The 22,288-nt window shown below is 30.0% G+C and overlaps 2 protein-coding genes across 4 annotated transcripts in view; one reads left to right on the top strand and one right to left on the bottom strand.

The window, feature by feature from the left end:
- Nucleotides 1-2,098, top strand: part of LOC115880853 (major facilitator superfamily domain-containing protein 6) — a 32,240-nt gene extending 30,142 nt beyond the window's left edge. For both annotated transcript variants that reach the window (XM_030898167.1, XM_030898168.1), the window contains exon 10: nt 849-2,098. In XM_030898167.1, the coding sequence (XP_030754027.1) occupies nt 849-956 (108 nt within the window). In that variant the 3' untranslated portion in view covers nt 957-2,098. The remainder of the gene's footprint in view (nt 1-848) is intronic.
- A 3,237-nt stretch (nt 2,099-5,335) lies between these two features.
- The window catches only part of LOC115880860 (metabotropic glutamate receptor 5-like), a 43,869-nt gene continuing 26,916 nt past the window's right edge, over nt 5,336-22,288 (bottom strand). Inside the window, exons 4-12 of one of the 2 annotated variants that reach the window (XM_030898176.1) lie at nt 22,099-22,252; nt 19,333-19,579; nt 16,022-16,269; nt 11,428-11,597; nt 11,064-11,309; nt 10,651-10,783; nt 8,506-9,206; nt 6,948-7,160; nt 5,336-5,590 (exon numbers count right to left, since the gene is read on the bottom strand). In XM_030898176.1, the coding sequence (XP_030754036.1) occupies nt 5,393-5,590; nt 6,948-7,160; nt 8,506-9,206; nt 10,651-10,783; nt 11,064-11,309; nt 11,428-11,597; nt 16,022-16,269; nt 19,333-19,579; nt 22,099-22,252 (2,310 nt within the window). In that variant the 3' untranslated portion in view covers nt 5,336-5,392. Of the gene's footprint in view, nt 5,591-6,943; nt 7,161-8,505; nt 9,207-10,650; nt 10,784-11,063; nt 11,310-11,427; nt 11,598-16,021; nt 16,270-19,332; nt 19,580-22,098; nt 22,253-22,288 lie in introns of both variants that reach the window. The other variant, XM_030898177.1, reaches the window with a different exon arrangement.

The following is a 22,288-nucleotide window of genomic DNA, read 5'->3' as shown; positions in this document are numbered from 1 at the left end:
AACGCCAAGCAGTCGATTTTTGAATTCTTTTTGCGAAACGTTTTCTGCATGCGCGTTGAGCACATATTGGCAGCATAGCAATTTCTCAGATATCTAATAGTCAAATGTGGATAAAACAATGAAAAATGTCAATGTTATGTGAATCTCGTAACCTATTTTTGAGTTATATGAACCTATTTTTCTATGGGCATGTTATTATTCTTATTTTGTTCTTATTATACGAGGGAAATGTTAAAGACGCTTCTCAGCATTTTCGATGTTTTGTTTTTTATAGGTGCGAAGTCGTAAATAATTACGACTTTTACTTTCAGTAAAAATAGAAAAAATTGTGATTTTGTGCGTTCTCTTGCTCTTTAGCGAAAACAGCTTCTTCTTCTATAAATTCCTCTTCATTCTTCTCACTCAATAAGTAATTGATAATTATTATCAATTACTTATTGAGGAATTTATAGAAGAAGAACTTGTTTTCGCTAAAGAGCAAGAGGACGCACAAAATCACATTTTTTTCTCTTTTTACCGACAGTTCGACAAGCAAAACGATCCTTTAAGGTAGCCGTTTTCAAATCGCTTAGCGCAATGGGTAAAGACTCTAAGCGCGTCAGATGCGAATACCCAAATCGGTAGTTAAGTACGCGCTAAGCGAAAAATAACGTCATGTACGCCGAGCATCTAAAAGCGCTTAGCGTTTTCTAAGTTACTGAATTCGGGCCCTCTGGTCGTCAGTGCGTTTCAGCCCTAAATCAATTGTCTGTAATATTTTCGTTATCTTTGTAAATATTTTATAACTACACATGTTTTATTTGCGTAAAAATGTTTTAACTGTTGACCAATTTTTATTATAATTTTAGGCCAGAACTACTAAAAGAACTTGGGAACATTGCGGATTTCCTGTTGTCAGCACAACTTTAAACACTCAGCAGCCCCTAACAACAACTAATGTTGCTTACGACTGGTAAGCAGTGAGAAAAACGTAAACCATATAGGATATCCTCAAACGGTTTATTTAGTTTTATAAGCGCTATTGTTGTTATGATATAATCGTAGCAATGAAAATATAATGTGACGAACATAGAATACTCCACTTCGAATTAGTTTACGACTAATCATAATTTCTATACAGTTTTTTAAGTAAATTAAATAAATTATGTATATAATATACATACAGGCGTGTTGATTTTAAATCCGTGGTCTGGATTTTAATGGGTTAGATAAAGATAGAGATATTCTAATAGAAAAACCAAACATGTGGAAAAGAGACGAGACAAAAAATGGATTGATGCATTTCTTCTATAAATTGTTGCCGAATTTTCTATCAAAAATTTAAAACCACCACATTTTTTGTGTTTTTTTTTTCTTTCTTACAAATGGAGATACTTAATGTAAGTTAACTACACTTAAAATTTGTCTTACGCATTCAAATAAAGAATACGGATTTAAAATGGTCAGTATATTATATTAACAACTCCATCAAGTGGATTATATAAAAATAAGGTTATTTTTTCTTTAGTTTGTAATATATAAATGTTGTAATGTTGTACGCTAAGCAATCAGACTAAAGCTTCAAAAATATATTGTTACTTCCTTATATCCCTCTTTAATTTTATCTAATGTTATGAAAAAGGGATCTCTACAATTAAATTAAAGTACTAGACCATACAAATCATAAAATAGGATATCTGATATAAATACTATAACCTTATGAGGATAGTAAAACATTTATACGGGATATTATCAAAAGTAAAGTTGCATTTATTATGATACAGAAATAGAGAAGTTTATTTCAACTTCTAATGTTTATGGCAGGTGGTTTTCAAAATTGATGACATAATAAAATTGACGTAAATGATGAATAGAAGTTAGTAAAGCAAAGTAACGACATTTTATTGTTTTTAAAATTTAATTTTAAATTAAAATTCAATCATGCCTCAATTTTATTTCATGACAAAAATGAATTTTATGTTACAATAAATATAAATACATGAAATTCCTTGCCATCAGTAATGTATAAATTATACTATATTCCATACCAATTAAACTTTTAGTTACGTAATCGAGGGCGCGATTTTTAAATTCATTGTTGCCAACCATGGCATCATAGGTATTCGTGGCCGGGCTGACTAACTGGAATGTAAATATCCCGCTGGGGATTCAGGTGGTAGCATTGCTGTAAAAAATGTCAAGTTGCCACATTTATTTATTTATTTTCTGACATTTTAATTCGTTTTGACACTTTAGTTTTGTATTACGAGTTTTTGGTTGAAATGAATAATTTTGTTGTGATATTTTAAGCTTAAACATTTTTACTAGCGGACCTTACAGGCGAACATTGTTCTTTTTAGAACCTCTTTTAGCGTGAAGTGTACAAGATAGCTTAATAGCCGTAAAAAACTCATCGCAATTTTATTAGAATATTTTGAACGGTAAAGCGGTAGTAATGGCCCTTTGTGTCCGTTAAGTGCTTTTAACTAGGTGAGTTTTGTTGGTGTAAATAATAACTGTTTATATATTTATAATTAATTTATTTTTGTTTTCTAAAAAATTTTGATTAAAAGAAAATATGTAAAAGTGGACAACACTGTGCCGGTCAAGTTTAATCACGTGACTAAAAGTTTATTTGAAATGAACTATATAAAAAAATTCACTACACTGTATTGATGGTCCATATTTTAATATCTATGGTAAATTACATATCTTTTACACCAGAGAAATACACTAAATATCCTATAATATACATATTTACTAAAAGAAAAAAAACGATATATTATAGAGCTACAAAAGCTTTTATACCTGATGTCTTATCGATAAAAATATTATATTTGATAAATAACTTTTTATTGGTATCTTCTATAAATTTCATCGCCATATCTAGCTAATGATGTTATATACAGTATGATTGAAAAAAAGGCGTCCATCACTTTTTTCATTTCTAAGCCAACTCAGATGCCGTTTTATTTTTCAATCGTATGGTATTGTTATTAAAATAAATTATGTAAAATATAGAAATAATTAGTTTAATTTTAATATTATAGGACTTATCAATATTATTCTTTTACTTATTTTGATTTTGTTTCGGTTTGTTATTTTAGTTTGTTTATTAGTTATAAGAATCTTGATACTCTTTTTCTAACTATAGGTTATTATTCTATAAAGTATTAATTTTATATAAATAAACGTTAATAGAATATGAATGTAATGTTATTAGATAAAATTTCTTATTCTGTAGATAGGACTTGTAAGTTAATAGACCTATTGAGGGATTAAATTTAATGTGTGGATTTATTTAATCGCAAAATTTTGACATAATTATATTTTAGTAAAGAAGATAAAATTCTAAATATAAATTATTATAGCCTGTTTTTAACTGTATTTTGAAATACTATATTTAATTACAAGGTTAGAAGGTTTAGTTTTGGAAGAATTGCTGTAGTATTTTTACAAACGTTGTTGAATAATTATTATTGTTGAATAGGTACTTGTGACTGTCATTTCAACTGTCAAAATGATAATATTTTTTTCTCGGGCATACTGAATTGATTCCACGTAAAATGTTTTAATTTCATAAAAATCTTTTTATTTGCGAACTTTTTGTTAGGGGGATTCTGTATAATACATAAATATCCAGAACTCTAAAAACCGAATTGTCGAACCCCACTGTATACCAAAATTGAATTCATCTGTTAGTTTCAAATTATAAAAAATAAGTTTATAAAAACAATAAAAACAACTTGGGTCGATAAAGATAATATGTTTTTATTAATAAATAATGATGATTTTATGATTCTATAATAAATACCTATTACTAAACACAATCTGTTGCTCATTATCCTAAATAAAATTTGTACATTTTGATTATGTTAATATTTTGTTTATATCAAACATAGCCTTAGTATATACATATCTAATACAAGATAAAATAAAAGTATCGAATCTCTAGCTTATAAATTGTACGTTATGTAAGATATGAAATATCACTGTGAAATTAGACTTGCACTTTAATAACTATGGATTATGCTATAACTTAAGTTCCTTATGTATTATGTAAATGTGAGTTGTTATTTTTAATATTTATAACTCGAGATCTAAGTAGATGAGGTTATGTGTTAATGTTATTTAGGTACCTATGTTATTCTGTTTCATATTAAAATGTTTTTGTTGTCTAACGAGTAAACTGTAATAAATATATTTTAAAAAATCTGTTTTTTCTATTATGAAACCATTATATAGGGGAACCTAAAAAAAGCTCCTTATACTCAAGATTTTAATATACAGGTTGTTCCGAACTGTATTCCGAAAACTTCAGCATCATATTCTGCAAATAAAAATAAGTAAAAAAGTTCGTATAAATGTATTTCCTAAAATGATTAGTTTCGGAGATACAGGGTGTAGAAGTTTCATTTTTATTTCGATTTTTTCCAAATAATTTATGAAGTAACGTCAATATTTGGATGAAAATTGGTGTTTGGAAGTTCTTTGACATGAGAAATTTGATTTTGATGTCAATATTACTTCTATTTGTAGGGGGCACCACTTACATGTGTTTTAACTGGTTTGAAGAGTTATATCTTTTCATCCGTACCTGTATAAAACTACTGAGTGGAAAAATATTCATTTTCGTGATTTTTTACGTAAAAAATGTATCTTGGTAAAAATCGCTACGAGCAACCGTTCTCAAGGTATTTATAATGGAAATAGTCAATACATGTCATTATTGACAAAAAAATAAACACGTATTGAGTAGACAATTATTTGACTGAAATAATAAATTTGGGAAATTTTTATTTTTATAAATTAATCATAAATTTTTCTGCGAAAAAATGATGACAAAACAGTTTCTGTTAAACTTTTGACACAAAAACATTTCAAATTTATGATTTCAGTCTGATAACTATTTAGTTATCAGACTGAATTTTTAACATGTTTAATTTATGTCAATGATGACAGGTATTGATAATTTTGGTTCCAAATATCTCGAGAACCATTACTCGTAGCGATTTTTATCAAGAGACCTTTTTTACGTAAAAAACGTCGTAAATGTACATTTTTTACTCAGTAGTTTTATACAGGGACGGGCGAAAAGTTATTAGTCTTGAAACCAGTGAAAAAATATGTAGGTGGCGCCCTCTACAAGTAGGAATCATATTGACATCAAAAACAAATTTCTCATGTGAAAAAACTCCCAGACACCATTTCATAGCCCTCGCTGACGCCGGTTTTATTCGATCATACGGTATTTAAATGCACAGTATATTTAAAGTTTACTCAAAATTATGAAATTAAAAATGGACATTTTTCTTAACCGAGGAGCCTCACCTGGACCAGTAAATTACAACCCCCATAAGTAAATACTGTGTATTAAACAATAAATATTTAAATTATATATGATTGATGAAAATTATGGAAATACAATATTAATATTTTTCACCGAGCAATCGAATTTCTCACAGCAATCCGTCTCTGTAATTTTTATTAGTATTTTATTATTTTTTTCTTTGGAAGGGTACTCCGGAAAACTTATTTTTGTGCCTAGTTCGCTTAGAGTTTGACAAGAAACTGCTTTCCTCAAAGACTTTTCAGGCGGTGTTGTTGATGTCTGAAAAAAGTGGATAATATTAAAAATTTGATGTTTAAATGTACATATGTTACACAATATTTAATTGTATGATACACATATTCTTGAAAGAATACAGCACCAAGTTAAATATTACATAATGACTAATCTCACATAAATTATTAATCGTTATTTCCAAAAAAAGGCCACTGTGACACCGTTTCTTTTGTGTGTATACTTGTGTTAAAAAATAGCATAGTCATATTTTTAGATATTTAATAACACTGATTTTACTATCCCATATTTAAACAATTTCAATAAGTAAAATTAACAAATAAGTAATAAAATAACCACATCTCCAATATGTAATATACAGGGTGTCCCAGAAATAAGTACAAGTATTTAAACTGGTAGTAAACTTCGACTCTAGAAACACGCCCATGAGGTTTATTTTGCAAAAAATGAAAATTATGTTTTTCTGTACATCTTCAGGAAAATATTGATAACTTTTGAGTGCTGCTTGTTCAGTTTCCAGAAATTTATTTTTAGTGCTTCGAGAGAATGCAATGTTGCCACCTCCTCATTATCCACATTCTATATGTTTATAAGTTATAAATTCACATTTTTAAATTTCTACAAAAAACTTTAATTAATGGATATAAATATTCCTAGACATTTCACCAAGACGCATAGTCTTCTCACATAAGTCCAATAATGATACTGAACAAATGAATAAATCAAATATTTTTCACCTTCTTTTGGAATTTCTTGAATCAGCGCCTTCTATTAGGTATATAATAGTCAACGTTTGACCTACATTTAAACAATGATTTAAACAGATCAGCTTTGTGGTTATCCAATTCATCTGAGATTTTACTCAAAACAGTAACTTCTGACAAAATTAAAAAAATAGGCAAAATGTAAATAAGGTGTAAAAACACTTTTATTATTCGAAAAAATATCAATTATTTTGGTGTTTATTCACAAAAACAAGAGTGTGGAATAGAAAAACAGGGGGCTTTCTCAAAAAATAATCCTAAATAATTCAGGTGGCGTATTTTGTGCCAAATACACGTGGGTAATGAAGTGCTGTCAAGAATTGCAGTGAAGTGTTGTTAAGTGTAAGGTTGCGGTTTTAGGTAAAATGATAAAACAACGCTCTAACCTAATAAACCAACTTTCAAAGTTAAATAACTCGGTTGTTATCAGCTTATTTTAAAAATGGTAAAGAAAAAATGTGTTTCTTTTGGCCAGATCTACAAAAATTACCCTTTAAAATATTTGCACTTATTTATTATATTATTATAATATAAAGTAAATAATACAAACGACAAATTATCAATTAAACAGTTTTTTTTTCTTAAATATTTACAGAAATAAATCGATTTTACATACTTACAGATATACTGCTCTCGGCCCAGCTATGCATGGAGCCTTTCTCCGAAAGGGCTGCGCTCACTCTAGGGCCAATATGACACCTGATTTTCGTGGTAGTAAAGAATGCTCGATTGTTTTTCTCAGGCTTTAGTATTATTATGTATAATCTGGGGACGAAGAGAAATGTCCAATTGACTAGAGCACTTAGTGTAACGCACATACTCATTGTTATTACCTAAAAATTATTGATAGCAAATAACTTACGAGTATCAATTAAGTATTTTTGTAAAAACACAGCTTATTTAGTACCAGTGAGACAAAGCACCAGTCTGAATAGTTAGTTTAAACGGAGCTTTAGTTGAGCTCAGACTCAAAATGCAACTTGTTACATTACATAAAATTATTGAATTTCTAATACGAGGTAACTAAGGTACGGAAAGATTCATGCAAATGTAAATTGTCTGGCTGGTTATGAACAAACTGTAGTAAAACTAAGCCAGCATTGATTTAAAATGTTAAAATAACTTTTATTTTTAATGTGGTTAATAAATCATTTCAATACATCTTTATAATAAACGCAAAACATTCACACTTTAACTGACATTGTTTATGTATATTATACACTAAAATATTTAGTACATCAACAAGGCGAAACAATGTTAATTAAAATTTAAGTAAGGTTCATTTAAGAAAAATCTGAAATTTCGAGACAGTTGAAATGTGTCTTGAGGGTATAATGTGTACGGCCATCTCAAAAATATTTTTGCTAAATTATCTCCAAACGACATTTTCTTAAATATCGGGTATGGTATGTTAGTATATGACATAAATTAGGATTGATTGACATATTCAATTGTTTTAGTCACTTCCTGTTTCACAGGAAATGTCTACAACTTTTGATTTTTAAATGGCACCGTCGGTATTTGATTACTTTATTTGATAGAAAATGACATTCTGAATAGAATGACATATCATATGTATTGATTGTACTTTCTTAATGTTTCTGCCCTATTTTCTTCGCAGACGGTATGTGAAAATCTTACAAATGAAGAAGTTACTTTATTGCTGAAAATTGCTATGCACTAAAAGCAAATGGACGCGTTTTTATTTTTTTTTTGAATAAAAATCAAAAAAACAAAAAGAAAGTTTCAATATCTAAAGTAGTTCTTGAATTATCGAGTGTTATGTGTTAAAATTGAGTTTTCAAATTAAAAACACCGCGATTACTGACGTTTTTTCATTATAAAAATAAATGGACACCCTAACGATATTCTTATAACTCGATTTGAGATGCCTAGAAACATATCTAATGATTTTATCTTGCAATCTTTCAGGAAAAAAAAACTTTTAAAAATACGCGGTTTTCGACCCTGATTTTACTCCACTAGACAAAAAAGGGGTACTTGTATCTCTGAGAAATATGGCAACGCTGCAACAGCACACCCTCGCATTTTTCTCACTCCGACTTAATAAGATTCCTAAGCGATTCACTTTTGCACATGTAAATACCGACCCGAAAGGAAGAGTTGCCGGCGCGATATAAAACAAGTAATTTACGATAAAAATCTGTAAAAGCGTACCTTGGCACCACTTCCATAATAAATAGGTGTAAAGGCAATCCATATCACGCACGTTGTGTACATTGCAAAACCAATAAATTTAGCTTCGTTAAAATTTTCAGGTACATTTCTTGTCATCACAGCGTAAACCGTGCACAATAATATCAGGAAAAAATCGAATAAGTATGGCACTATAACTCCTTCTGTAGTAATTTTACACTCCAGCAAGGTAAACTGAGGCTGATATACTTCAGTTGTCTCAGGTACTTGGTAGTACAACATACTACCAGCTATAACAGCTTCAACGAATACCATAGATAACGTTATTATCACCTGAGAAGCTGCTGACATCCACAATAGTTTCCTGTTGGGAAATTTCTTCTTACTACTAACTAAAATCCGAGCTATCCTATTCGTTTTAGTGAGTAATGCTGAGTAAATCATTCCGAAACTTAAACCGGGCAGAAATCTAGTAATGGTGCAGCTTAATTTCGAGGGTTCACCGAGCATTGCAAAAATTGACATGTAGGCTAGTGCTGTTCCTATTAATATAATGTAACTTAATTCTTTGGTTGAGGCTTTGACTACTGGAGTGTCGTTGTATTTCAAAAATATCATTAGTGTGAATGTGGTTGATAGGAGTCCCAAAACAGCGATTGTCATTGCTGTGATGGCAGAACCATCGAACCAACGCACAAACACAATAGGTAGTTGAACACAACCTAAAAATAATAATATTTATAATAGATAATAGTTTAATTGTTTCTTACTTCTTAAACCTTTACATAATATCCATATATTTTTTTTTCCTTTTTCTTGGGTATGAGGTTTTTTAATAAATTGGAAAAAAAATTAAAAGATTTTTTTATGCGACGCGCGACGTTTCGCTCCAACATAGTGGGCTTTTTCAAGCACTTTATTCTTGAAGTCGCCTTGCTAGCACCAATCTTAACACTAGCACCAAGACTGGTGCTAGCAAGGCGACTTCAAGATACAAGATAGAAACTGTGACTTTCACATCACTACGAAGAGGGTGAAAAAATGCAACATTTTTAAAGTCGCCTTGTATTTCAGAAATCAATCTTAAAAAATATCATGTTTTCCCATTAGACCCTTCATTTTTATTACTACCCTGCATATTGCAAAATTAAGGACGCAATTTCGAAGCCAAAGGATACAGCGTAATTCTTTAACTGCACAAAAATGCATTAAATTAAAAATGTTTGTTTATTTCATTGTTCAAGATAAATTCTGTATCAAGTTTCTGGTTTACTAATTCTTTACTTCATTCTTTATACAAAGAGAAGGAACATTTTGAAAATATTTTTAGTAAATCTGGAGGGCAATTTAAACAATTTTTTAAATTAAAAGTAAAGTACTAAAGTAGTAGTTAATAATTGAAATTCGTATATTTTTGTTGGGCTGAAATTTTTGAAATCTGTATATTTTGTGAGAATTCCTATCGCCATAATTCTGTCATAATCTATGTGGTTTATGAAATATGATCATTTTCAGCTAAATTTTATACACAATATATTTAAAGGTATTTACGAATATTTTTTTTTTAATTTATTATAATTTTATTTTTGAAGCTAATCGTTTTTAAAGCAATTTTCGTACAAGTATTAAAAGTGTATCATATCTCAATTAATTATGTTTTTCACTATTTGTATGATTATATAATTTAAAATGTGTATTTAACTCGAAAGCTTCATTCAGGACCTCGCAATTAGTGGTTTCAATTACACTTTATACTTTTTAGTTTACAATCATTCACAATGTTTAAAAAAAAACAATTAAAATTAATAGAATATCCTAGCAACACCTTGCGGTAATCAGTTTTATCCATAGAGAAAGCCTAATATTTACCTTATAAAACAACAAACAGTAAACCTTTGATTTCTAACCACATTTCCTCTTGGCGGATGATATTCAAAGGTCAAAATGATATTCTTCGCAAATTTTGAAGTATAATTAGTGGAAAAGCTAAAAGTTTGTTTACTTTTTCCACTAATTGAAAATTCCTACCTTCTGAATGCTTACATTCGAATTAGAGGAAAAAACTTCTACGCTAATTGATACTACTAATTTATTCCAATAATTGCGAAGTTCTGAATGAAGATTAATTTAATTTTTTGACTTCAAACACTATAAATATATACTTACTTGTTTTATTTTCATTTGGAGAAAATCCAGCTGGACATTTTTGACAACTAGTCTTGTTTTTTGTTAGTATTTCGCCGTTAAGACAAGGGACACATACCCAGCAACATTTTTTATTTCCCAGCTGCTTTTCGCTCTAGGCAAAGAAAAGAAATATCTAAATTTTAAATATAGTTCTTGTTAGACTACTACGACCACTAGATATATGAAATACGGTACAATAAAATTTAAACTCGTTTAGTCCTTTGCTCAATTATTATTCAGACTTTAATGCCTAGGTGGCCAATAATATTGCACAAATAGAAATATTGTGCAATATTATTGACCGTCTAGGAGCCACCTACAGGTATTGAGTAGCATTTATATTTTGTAGAAATCTGAATTATTCTTGGATGCGACTATACATCGATATTTACCTTATACGATCCTAAAGAACATTCTTCTGAGCAAATACTGGTCACATTTTTACCTTTGAGTTGGGGGTGGTTAAAATTTCTCGCCCATACAAGGCTCCTATTATTCCAAGTTCCGATTTGTACGTAGTCGTACGTTCCATTAACTTTTCTAAAATTCATTATGTCATATCTACCAGGAGGATCACCGTTTTCGTCAAACCGAAATAGTTCGTTATTCGACTCAAAAGAAACTTTCATCAAATAATTCTGTAATAACAAAATTATTGTGTAAATAAGTAGTTAAATATTTTTGAGCATAAACTATTTATGTGTTTTATATGCTTTGTAAAAGAAAATATATTATGATCTGTTTAACATGCCTTACTCTAAAAAGTGATCCATTAAAAGGTAAAATATCTTTACAAACACCCAATCCTTTTCCACAAATGTCATTATGCATATTATGCAGAGCATAAGCAAAGCTGTAGATTGCTTTTCTGACAAAACTGAGCTTGGGATCTTGTTTGTAATCTTTTTGTTTTAGGCTCTCCTGACCTATAAAAAAAATTAATTAGACATTATAGCATCAATATTATAACATTCGTGTTATAACCACATAGATCTATCGGTGAAAAAACAGTTCAATGCTTCCCATATTTTTTATTAAACCAACTGTCTTGATCAAAATCTCTGATAAAATTGTGGGACTAAAGGAAAAAGACCAAAAAGGAGAGTATTCTTCGAATGCTACTTGGAATGCAGTAAAGAACAAAAAACATGTTAAAATCAAACTAAATAGTGCAAAAACTTTAGAGAAAAAGCCGCAGCTATCAAATAACACAATGAGCTTAACAAACAAGTAAAAATAACTGGCAGAAAAGACAAGCGACAATGGACTATCCTTAAGGACTATCGACTTATCACTGCAAGCAGAAAATGCTACAAAAAGTGTAGTATTTTCAACCATGACATCAAAGAGCTGTACAACATCACAAGAAAACTAGCTTACAATGAATGACTAACTTTCTAAGATTAAAGGGCTGGCAACAGCGCTGGACAAGTTTTAACATCCACAGAGAAAGAAATGAGCAATTCACTGAAATTGTTGGTAGCATAAATGATGAATTTATGGATAATAATCCGACAATAGCGCCACTTCTAGCCATAAACGAAAATCCGTACAGAATAAATACAAGCTATTCTTACAAAAACGGAATAAAGGAAGCTATTAGATCGTTAAAGAAAGGTAATGTAATCTACGACTTATCTTCAGGAATATTTCAAATTGACATTAGCCTTGACCAGAATGATTTATGGAGCTTAACCAACCAGAGGCAAGTGTATAATGATATCAATCTGAGGAAATGGACGTAGATTGGTCATACCGTAAGGCAAAGTAGCAACATCCACAGAGAAGAACGCTGACGAAACATCGCTGGCAGTTATTGAGTGAAACCCCAAGGCAATAAAAGAACTGGTTTTCCCAGAGACGCGTAGCAAAGAACAATAATTAAAAGGAAGATCGAAACAGTAAATCGATCATGGTAAGATAAAATTAATTTCAAATGATCGAACCCGCTGGTGAGTATTTACGAAAGCCCGATGCTCTACGTATATTTGATATCAGTTAAACTTTTTTTTTAGTTGCGTCATCGAGGGCGCAATTTTTAAATGCATTTTTGCCAACAATGGACATATTTGGCACCGGACTGACTAACTGGAATTTAAATTTCCCGCTGGTTAAGCTTAAAAATGTTTACTAGCAGACCTTGCAGTCGAACTTTCTTCTTTTTAGAACCTCTTTTAATGCGAAGTGTACAAAATAGCTTAATAGTCGTAAAAAACTCATCGCAAATTTATTAGAATATTTTGAACGGGAAAGCGGTAGTAATCATAAAATAATAAATACAAGAAGAAGTGTCAAGTCAATGTTAAATTATGGAAACAGCGTGGCTGCCTGGGTAACTAATTTTCAGATATGGCGGCTGGGACATTTGACATGACATAGACATGACAATTTCAATTTTATGAAATTTATTTCCGTTTCCGGTTTTTAATGGCGGGCTGTTCAGGAGGTTTAAATGAGGGTTAATATACTTTTACTCTTTCTAGTAGTAAATAATACAACAAAATTACTCAAAAATATTTATTTGGAATTTAGAACAATGTAAATATGCAAATCAACACAATTAAAGAGCTATAAACCAATAAACTACTGTATCAATATCAAATATTTAAATAATATCAGAGATGCTGTGTTAAAGTGAATTAGTAAAGTAACAGTGCATTGACTTACAGAAACTTGAAGATAAATAAATGTTTTCACAGCTTCACGGGCATAAAACTAAATAACTGGAAGCAGGAAAAAGGCAACCGGAACCCACACAAAACCTGGAATCAAAAAAAATATGTAAAAACATAAATATAGGTACATAAGACTTTTGTGAATTAAATCAAACAGGACTTGAATGAAAATAAAATGAATAAAAAATATAATACATATACATCTACTACCTCATTTGTATTTTAAAAATAATCTACATACATAGATTTTTAGCATTATTGCTATGATAATACATAATAGGTACCTATGTGATATGTAATTACGCATTTCTGTTCATCTTGTAGAAAATTAATGTAGGCTAATAATAGTTCAATAATCATAATTTACCTTGTATAACTTGCTTTCAATTGCTCAAAATCACCGATCAGTCTTTAAAGTAGTGATACGGAAAAATCCTTGGCAAAGAATATCCCAAGATCCTTGGGTTTAAAGTTAAAAAATATAAAAACAGTTAATATATTACCTATTTTTACATATAATATGGCCCATACCTACTACACGCAGAAACGTCGATTTCATCATTTTCTTCATGTAATTAATATCATATATACTTTATTAAAGTGTTAACAAGGAACTTTATATCAAAAACATCTTTGTACTTATAAATTTCAGCCGAAATATCAGAAACAAACTTCCAATCAAATCTAAACGGCAAAAATTAAAATGGCGCCCGACCTTGCCAGAGGCCTCGGGAGCTGACGCTGACACACAAACAAAAGACAAAAGAACAGGACGCCGACGTGCATAAAAATGTTCCGTAGCAGAAATTGACAGAAATCATATAGAAATCAGAAATATTCAGATTTTTGTCTAGGACAGTCTAGAAGGCCATGCTTTCTGCCTGGGTAGAACCGCGCCACAACTGTTTCCAATTTTCCGGTTTACTGTCACCCCCCTGGTAGTAATGACCTTCTATGTTTCTTAAGTGCTGTTAACAATGACTAAAGAATCCAAGGACAAATAACACCCGAGAGCAAATTGTGACGCTGTCACCAAACAGTGCCGTGGCACATATTTTTCTTAACCTAGCTGTTTGAAGCAATATTTATATTTTTTGATAATTGTTTTGACTACGCCTATGGTGTATCATCCTAATTAATTACGAAAAAAACGTATTAAAATGTTAACAAAAGGTACAAAACTAGTATCGACGTATAACACATATCAAGTACATATAGATGTTAATTGAAATTGAAGAATAATTATCGAATTCAATAAGAAAACGCTAAAAAGTTGGAGTGGACTGTTTATTTACCTATGAAACGTAACTCCTGGCTTTTTCTTATCGCTGCTGCTTTTACACTTGAAAGCTGAACAACTAATCACCATTTTAAATGTATTAACTTTATATCTACTATTCTACTATTCTTACTATTACACCAGCGAAATTGTCGCTGGTGACCAAATGATGACTCATTGTTTGCCACCAAAACAAAGAAAAGGTCACAAATTTTGCTGCAGCCCGTATAGGGGCGTTACATGTCCTTATATTCTTTAGTCATTGACTGTTAAGAAGGTAAGTTTTGTTAACATAAATAATAACTGTTTATATATTTATAGTTAATTTATTTTTGTTTCCTAAAATATTTTGATTAAAAGAAAATATGTAAAAGTGGACAACGCTGTGCCGGCCAAGCTTAATCACGTGACTAAAAGTTTATTTGATATGAACTATAGAAATACAGTATGTCCATCCGTTCTGTCGCTACATGGCGTCAGTAAGGAAAGAAACAAAATTCTCTGTTAGCGAGCAATTCATTGACTTTCTATAAATATTTTAAATAACATTACAAAAATTTCAAAATTCACCAAATCAGTTTCAATTATAACGTTTTTCCACGTAAATGAGACGTAATCATTATAAAAATTAAAAATTAAGAAGAAAAACAATAAAAAATTAATAAAATTATGCAACTATTTTGTCGATAAATATGTTCCTATAAAATTCCTTTCATAGACGCAGATCAAGAAGCGGTAAAAGCAGTGGCGGATACAGAGGGGGGCCCATGGGGCCCGGGCCCCCCTAAAATCTGTTAATTGGGTTAAATTTAGGCTTTTGGGTTAAAAATGGCGCCCTAAAAGGCATGTTTTACATAATTTTATATTTGGGCCCCCCTAAAATAAATTTCTGTATCCGCCCCTGGGTAAAAGGTAAGTTATAGAGTTTAATCATTTTCACAAAGTGGTGGCCCATGATAAAAAACTTAATGTAAAAATCAAGAACAAAGTCCACACCACTGCCAGTTTTGACAGTGGTTTGAACTTTGTTCTTGATTTTAACATTAAGTTTTTCATGTAGAGGTACTTTAAAGTATGGACAAATTTTAACAAAACTGTGTTATGGGATACGTATTAAAACTTGACTTAATAGCTTTTCATTATTTTTTTAATAAATGTTCTGTGTGCAAATATAAAAAGTTGTAGCCTGTTAAAAATGGGACAAAATGAAACACTCACGCTGTATTGTCACACTTGATAGACTGTGAATCTACTTCTACCAGGCTTAGTATCCATATGCATGTACAGCGGGTAAAGAGAGTCAATAGCAGAAAAAAAAATTATAAGTTTGATAAAATATGTATTGGTCTGCCTCTTACTGGGCTTATAATTATGTTAGGGAGTAATTGTAGCTCACCTGTACATGTTCGTTGAGTATTCTTGGAAATGTGTAAACTGGTATCCTTTTTATCCTTTAAGATGCAATGGAATTTCTCTTCCCAGAACTCTTCAAACCAAGGATTCCTTCTGTTCGTTTCAGGCTTCAATGAGAAATAATAATTGTCGAAGGAATCCACGTGAGGCGAATGAATCCTAATCGACATACCTCCAAGGGCTTCTTGCTCGTATTCTTTTGTTACGTCCATACGATCAGCCCATCCATCACTAGAATATTTAGAATATTATATACTTTTATCACATTATGTCAAAAAACTTTATTATGGTTCTTGACGCAATGATAGAAAACACAGATGATTTAAATTTTAGAGTAAATATACAGGGTGTCCCAGGCTGAGCGTGCATTAGAAGTTTCTAGAGAACTACAATATCTAGATCGGTGATTTGTTGCACATTATTATTTTACAACGAAATCTGTCGATTAAAAATATTTTCAATATGGCGGCACTTCCGGAAATGCCGCAAGTTGACAGCAACTTTTTTATTTTTAATGAGTGCCCCATTTTTTATTACAAACTTAAATTCTATGTAATACTTCATGAATTTTGATAATAAACACTCTATATATCAAATCCAACATTAACCGTTTTTGAGAAAAATTTTTTTTTAATTTTTGAACGAAAAAAACTGCCGGTCAAAAATATGTGTATAACCCAAATGTCAAATTTAGTGATTATCACAGTTACTGTGACATAAAGAGAAGACACGTCGCTATCTATTTCAAAAATTAAATTGTTTAAGTGTCATATAGTAATGGCGGTAGCTATCATGGAATTGAGCGATTAAAAAATTATCATAAATCATTTTTTTCAAATTGAAACCCACTTTTTTCTGCTTTTTTTATTTCACTAGTGAAAAGGTTTTCCAATTCGTTACTTTTTGAGTATACATGTTCCTATACCTAAAATAAATCGTTTTTAAGTATATATTTTTCTTGATTTTATCCTTGTTTATACAGGGTCCGGCAATAGTGCGTCGGGCATCTGTAGCTCCTAGAATAAAAAACTTTTTAAAATTTTAAAGAATTTTGTTTAAGTGCAAACCTAAAGTATGTACCAGGATGTATTTCAGGAACATATTGTAACTTCTATAGGGTGGCTCAAAAAAGTGTGAGTGGACCTGGATGATTTTTTTAAATGGAACACCCTGTATATTATTGCATTTTTGGCTTCCTTTCAGATCACTTTACATGACCCTAAGATATGAATAAATATATTTCGATAGTTTCAGAGATATTAAAAAATAAATCAAAAATATATATTTTTCAGCCCTTCTTAAAAAAATTATTAAAAATACAAGAACTGTTCTGAAATCAAAACTATATTAGGTATTTACTTTAGATAGTCTGTCTTATTTTGCTATAAATATGGTAATAGTAAATCATACAGGATGTTCAATATTCTACGCCAAACTTTCTAAATTATAAAAAAAATTTCTTTGTTATTTTAAATGGAACACCCTGTATATTATTTTTTTATTAGATGGAGAGTTAAAAAATGAACATTTTTTATATTTAAAGTATTTCAAAATTTTTAACGGTTTCGCAGATACGCGCAGTATTATTTCATATGGCGCTTTCAATGGTAAAATACGAGAGAAAAATCATTGGGTGGCTTTGATAAAAATCCAGATAAAAATTTACTGTGGAAAATGCCATATGAAATATAAACCCGCAAATATCTGCGAAACCGTTAAAAATTTTGAAATACTCTAAATACAAAAAATGTTCATTTTTTAATTCTCCGTCTATTGAAAATATAATATACAGGGTGTTCCATTTAAAAAAAACAAAGAAAAATTATTTTATATTTTAGAAAGTTTGGCGTAGAATTTTGAATATCCTGTATAATTTACGATTTTCATATTTATAGCAAAGTAAGTACAGACCATCTAAAGTAAGTACCTAATATAGTTTTGATTTCAGAACAGTTCTTGTATTTTTAATAATTTTTTTAAGAAGGGCTGAAAAATCTATATTTTTGATTTATTTTTTAATATCTCTGAAACTATCGAAATGTATTTATTCATATCTTAGAGTTATCTAAAGTGATTTGAAAGAAAGCCAAAAATGCAATAATATACAGGGTGTTCCATTTAAAAAAAATCAGCAAGGTCCACTCACACTTTTTTGAGCCACCCTATAGAAGTTAAAATATTTTCCTGAAATACATCCTGGTACATACTTTAGGTTTGCACTTAAACAAAATACTCAAGTTTTTTATTCTAAGAGCTACAGATGCCCGACGCACTATTGCAGGACCCTGTATATAAGGATTTTATCTAGCTTCCTTTGACATTAAGTGTCAAACAGTCAGACAATAATTTATTTCTATCTGTCAGAAAACGTATTATTTGAATTTCTTATATTATAAATATTATCTGCCTTAAGAGTTTAAAAAGTGTATTTATAAAAATATATCTCGTATTTTCGCTCTTTACTCTTTAGTGATATCTAATAGTTGATATTATTAATAATATATCGTATGATCGAAAAAAAAAGTTGGCTTGGAACAAACATACTGGTTTTTGAACAAAGTGTCACAATATATCATAACCAGATTGTTTAACATCACTTGACGTTTAAAGTCATAGGCTACTTGTTAAAATCAAGAGCAATATACGCTTTAAAACTAAATCTTAAATAACTTAAAAACAATTTATTTTAGGTATAGGAATATGTATAGTCAAAAAGTAACGAATTTAAAGAATTTTTCACTATTGAAAACGGAAAATTTTTTCACTATAAAAAAACGGGTTCCCATTGAAAAAAAATGATTTTTGATAATTTTTTAATCGTTCAATTCCATGACAGCTGTGGTCATTATTATATGACATTCGAACAATTTAATTTTTTAAATAGATAGCCACATGACTCTTTATGGCACAATGCCTTGGTAATCACTAAATTTGACGTTTAGGCTATACACATATTTTTGACAGGCACTTTTTTTGTCCAAAAATTTTAAATATTTTTTTCTCAAGAACGGTTAATGTTATATATAGAGCGTTTAATATTAAAATTCAGTATGTAATAAAAAACGGGGGCACCCATTTAAAATAAGAAAATTTTCGGTCAACTTCCGGTATTTCCGGAAGTGCCACCATATTGAAAATATTTTTAATCGATAGATCTCGTTGTGAAACAATGATGTGCAAAAAATCTCCGATCTAGATATTGTAGTTCTCTAGAAACTTCTAATGCACGCTCAGCCTGGGACACGCTGTATACAACGGATAAAAAAAATACACATCAAAATACCTATTATTTACCTGCCAATAAATAAAAAGTGATTGGTCATGTTTAATCTTCTTGTCGCAGCAAGTAATCCTTTCACTGTCAGTCCTTCGCAGAAACAAACCACAACCGTGGCGTTCGGATCTCGTCTTAGGTCCAGAATGATTTTGTCAAAGTCTGCGTCCGCTGCGCCACTCAAAACAGAGGCAGTTCGGGCTATGCACACGCTAGCGTTTTCAGCTAGTTCCTGAAATGCCTGAATACCTGATTGTCCATAGTTTTCTACAAGTCAGTGAATATTGAATAAATAATTTTATATTAAATAGACTTATAAAATAATAATAGACATGAGATTTAGGACATGATACATTTAACACATGATACATTTTTATAAAATGTAACAAAAGCGCTTTAATTTGGAGAATGTTTCATCCTGCCTTTGACATCGCTTGACCCGTGGCTTGACCATGGAGCGAAAAAAATAAACTACAGGCAAATAAAGCCTAATTTTTACTAAATAAATAAAAAAAATATCTTGTAGTGTCCACTTTATATTATGTAATACTGTATATACAGGGTGGTCCAAAAAATAAGTACAAAAGTTCATATAAATTATAAATGTCCTAAAATGCTTCGTTTTGGAGATACAGGGTGTAGAAGTTTTATTTTTATCTTGGTTTTTCCAAATAATTTCTGAACTAAAGTCGATATTTGGATCAAAATTGGTATCTGGGTGTTTTTTGACATGAGAAATTTGATATCCAAACCAAGCCACATGTTTTTTAACTTATTTAAGGTAACTGAAGAGTAACTTTTGTTCGTACCTGTATAAAACTACTGAGTAAAAAAATATACATTTCCGCAGTTTTTTATGTAAAAAAGGTCTCTTGGTAAAAATAGCTTCGAGTAATGGTTCTCGAGATATTTGGAATCGAAATAATCAATACATGTCATCATTGACTTAAATTAAACATATTGACTAGATGCCAAAGATTCAACAGAAAGAGTTTTATCACAATTTTGGCGAAGAGAAATTTATAATTAATTTAAAAAAATAAAAAGTTCCCAAATTTATAATTTCAGGCAAATAACTATCTAATGTTTATTTCCATTTTAAATATCTTGAGAACTTGTTGCTTGTAGCGATTTTTACCAAGATACTTTTTCTACGTAAAAAATACGGAAATGTATATTTTTTCACTTAGTAGTTTCATGCCGGTAAGGACGAAATATTTGGGCGGCGCCCGCTAGAAGTAGGAGTCATGTTGACATCGAAATCAATTTTATCATCATCAAAAACACCCAGACACCAATTTTGATTCAAATATTGAAGTTCGTCAGAAATTATTTGGAAAAAATCGAAATAAAAATGATTCTAATTATCTAATACAAATAGTGTTTAGTATTTTTAAGAGAAATGTTATAATGCAAGTAAGTTATAACTTACTATTAAAACTACTATTCGATCAAAAACAAACAGCATCAAAGAATATACGCAATAAATAGACGCAAATATAGTATATACGCCTGGGGAATGACAATCGACACTTTAGCTCGTACTCTTCTTTATTTTTTATTGGGGCGTTCTACCAGTTGGCCTTAAGAAGGTTGTAATTTATTTCTATACTCAGTAAAAATTATTTTTAAATGGTGTAAAATTAATAAACTAATGGGTGTCGTTTAAAATTCGAGAAAAAATATTTTTTTGGAAATAGATTTGTGTGTCTGGAACCTTCTATCTTTTTTTAATTTTTCCTCAATTAGTGTAAATTTTTGGTAAGTTTTATGTCCATTTTTACTAAATGGCGTCTAGAGATTGACCTCGTCAAAATTATCATCGATTGTCATTCTCCAACCGTCTTTGACGCCGTTTTTTTCAATCATACTGTAGATATTAATTTAGAGAATATTTTTTACAAACAGCTTCTCGATATATGTACACTGACTTTTAATTTTTACTTCATTAATATACATTTTCAGTGAAACAAAAAATTCATAAATGAATGTATCATTACTGCCCTATTTTTATACTCGTACTCGTACAAAGCATTTATTAAAACCTAACTATTGTTCTCATTATAATCGTGAAAAGAAAGAGTTGTTTACATTTCTTCAACAAAAACTTTATTAATATGCTCCTCTTTTACTGAAATACCAGTAAATTACTTTCTGTTACTCGACACAGTGTACGTATTATATATGAATAACAATATACTGTTTTGATATATCTACTTTTCTATACTATATTTCAACTATAATAATATTAATGTTAGATTTTTTATATTTCTGATATTATACAGGATGTAATTATTAAATAAGTGCGAAAGATGATTGCTTTTTAACAAATAGTAGATAGGTTCCATATAAAATTTTCAAACCAAAATCACAATATCATCGACTTTTTACGAAATCGGTTCACAGTTAAATGTTGACTTTTGGTGTGTGGATGTCACTTATTAAATCATTATTTTAGGTAATATGATTATCTTGGTATGCCCAAACATAAAGTGTTACTACTCTACTTTCAATATTTCACTATAATTATTTTATCATCAGTTTATTTTTAACACAAAAATTACTAATTAATAACAGTCAATTTTGAAACCCTATTTCAAAGTTTTTGCCTGGTGACATATTAAGATTCCAGTGTACATTGTGCTTTTGGTTTCAAAATCCATTCTAAAAAGTTCTATTTTCGAAAAAGTTAATTTCTTATGAAATTAACTTTTTAGAAATAGTCGATCTCTTAATTTTGTAAAAGCAATCATTAATCGCATTAGATTGGCACTTCTCATACTTACCGTTTGTGTTAACTGCCGAAACGTAATTCCATCCAAAATATGAGACGATATCTAAAATAGCTTGAGCTTGATAGTAGTCGGACGGAACGACTCTCAAAAAATAATTGAATCTACTTTTGTCGGATAGATCTTTAGAAGTTGAGGAATAGCCAATCTGAAACACAACTGAGTAGTCAAATAAATAAAATAG

This window comes from Sitophilus oryzae, unplaced genomic scaffold (genome assembly GCF_002938485.1).
Source record: "Sitophilus oryzae breed Bouriz unplaced genomic scaffold, Soryzae_2.0 scaffold_165_pilon_pilon, whole genome shotgun sequence".
Classification (NCBI taxonomy): domain Eukaryota; kingdom Metazoa; phylum Arthropoda; class Insecta; order Coleoptera; family Curculionidae; genus Sitophilus; species Sitophilus oryzae.
The sequence above is the reverse complement of the archived record's forward strand: the minus strand, read 5'-3'. Positions and strand labels throughout refer to the sequence as shown.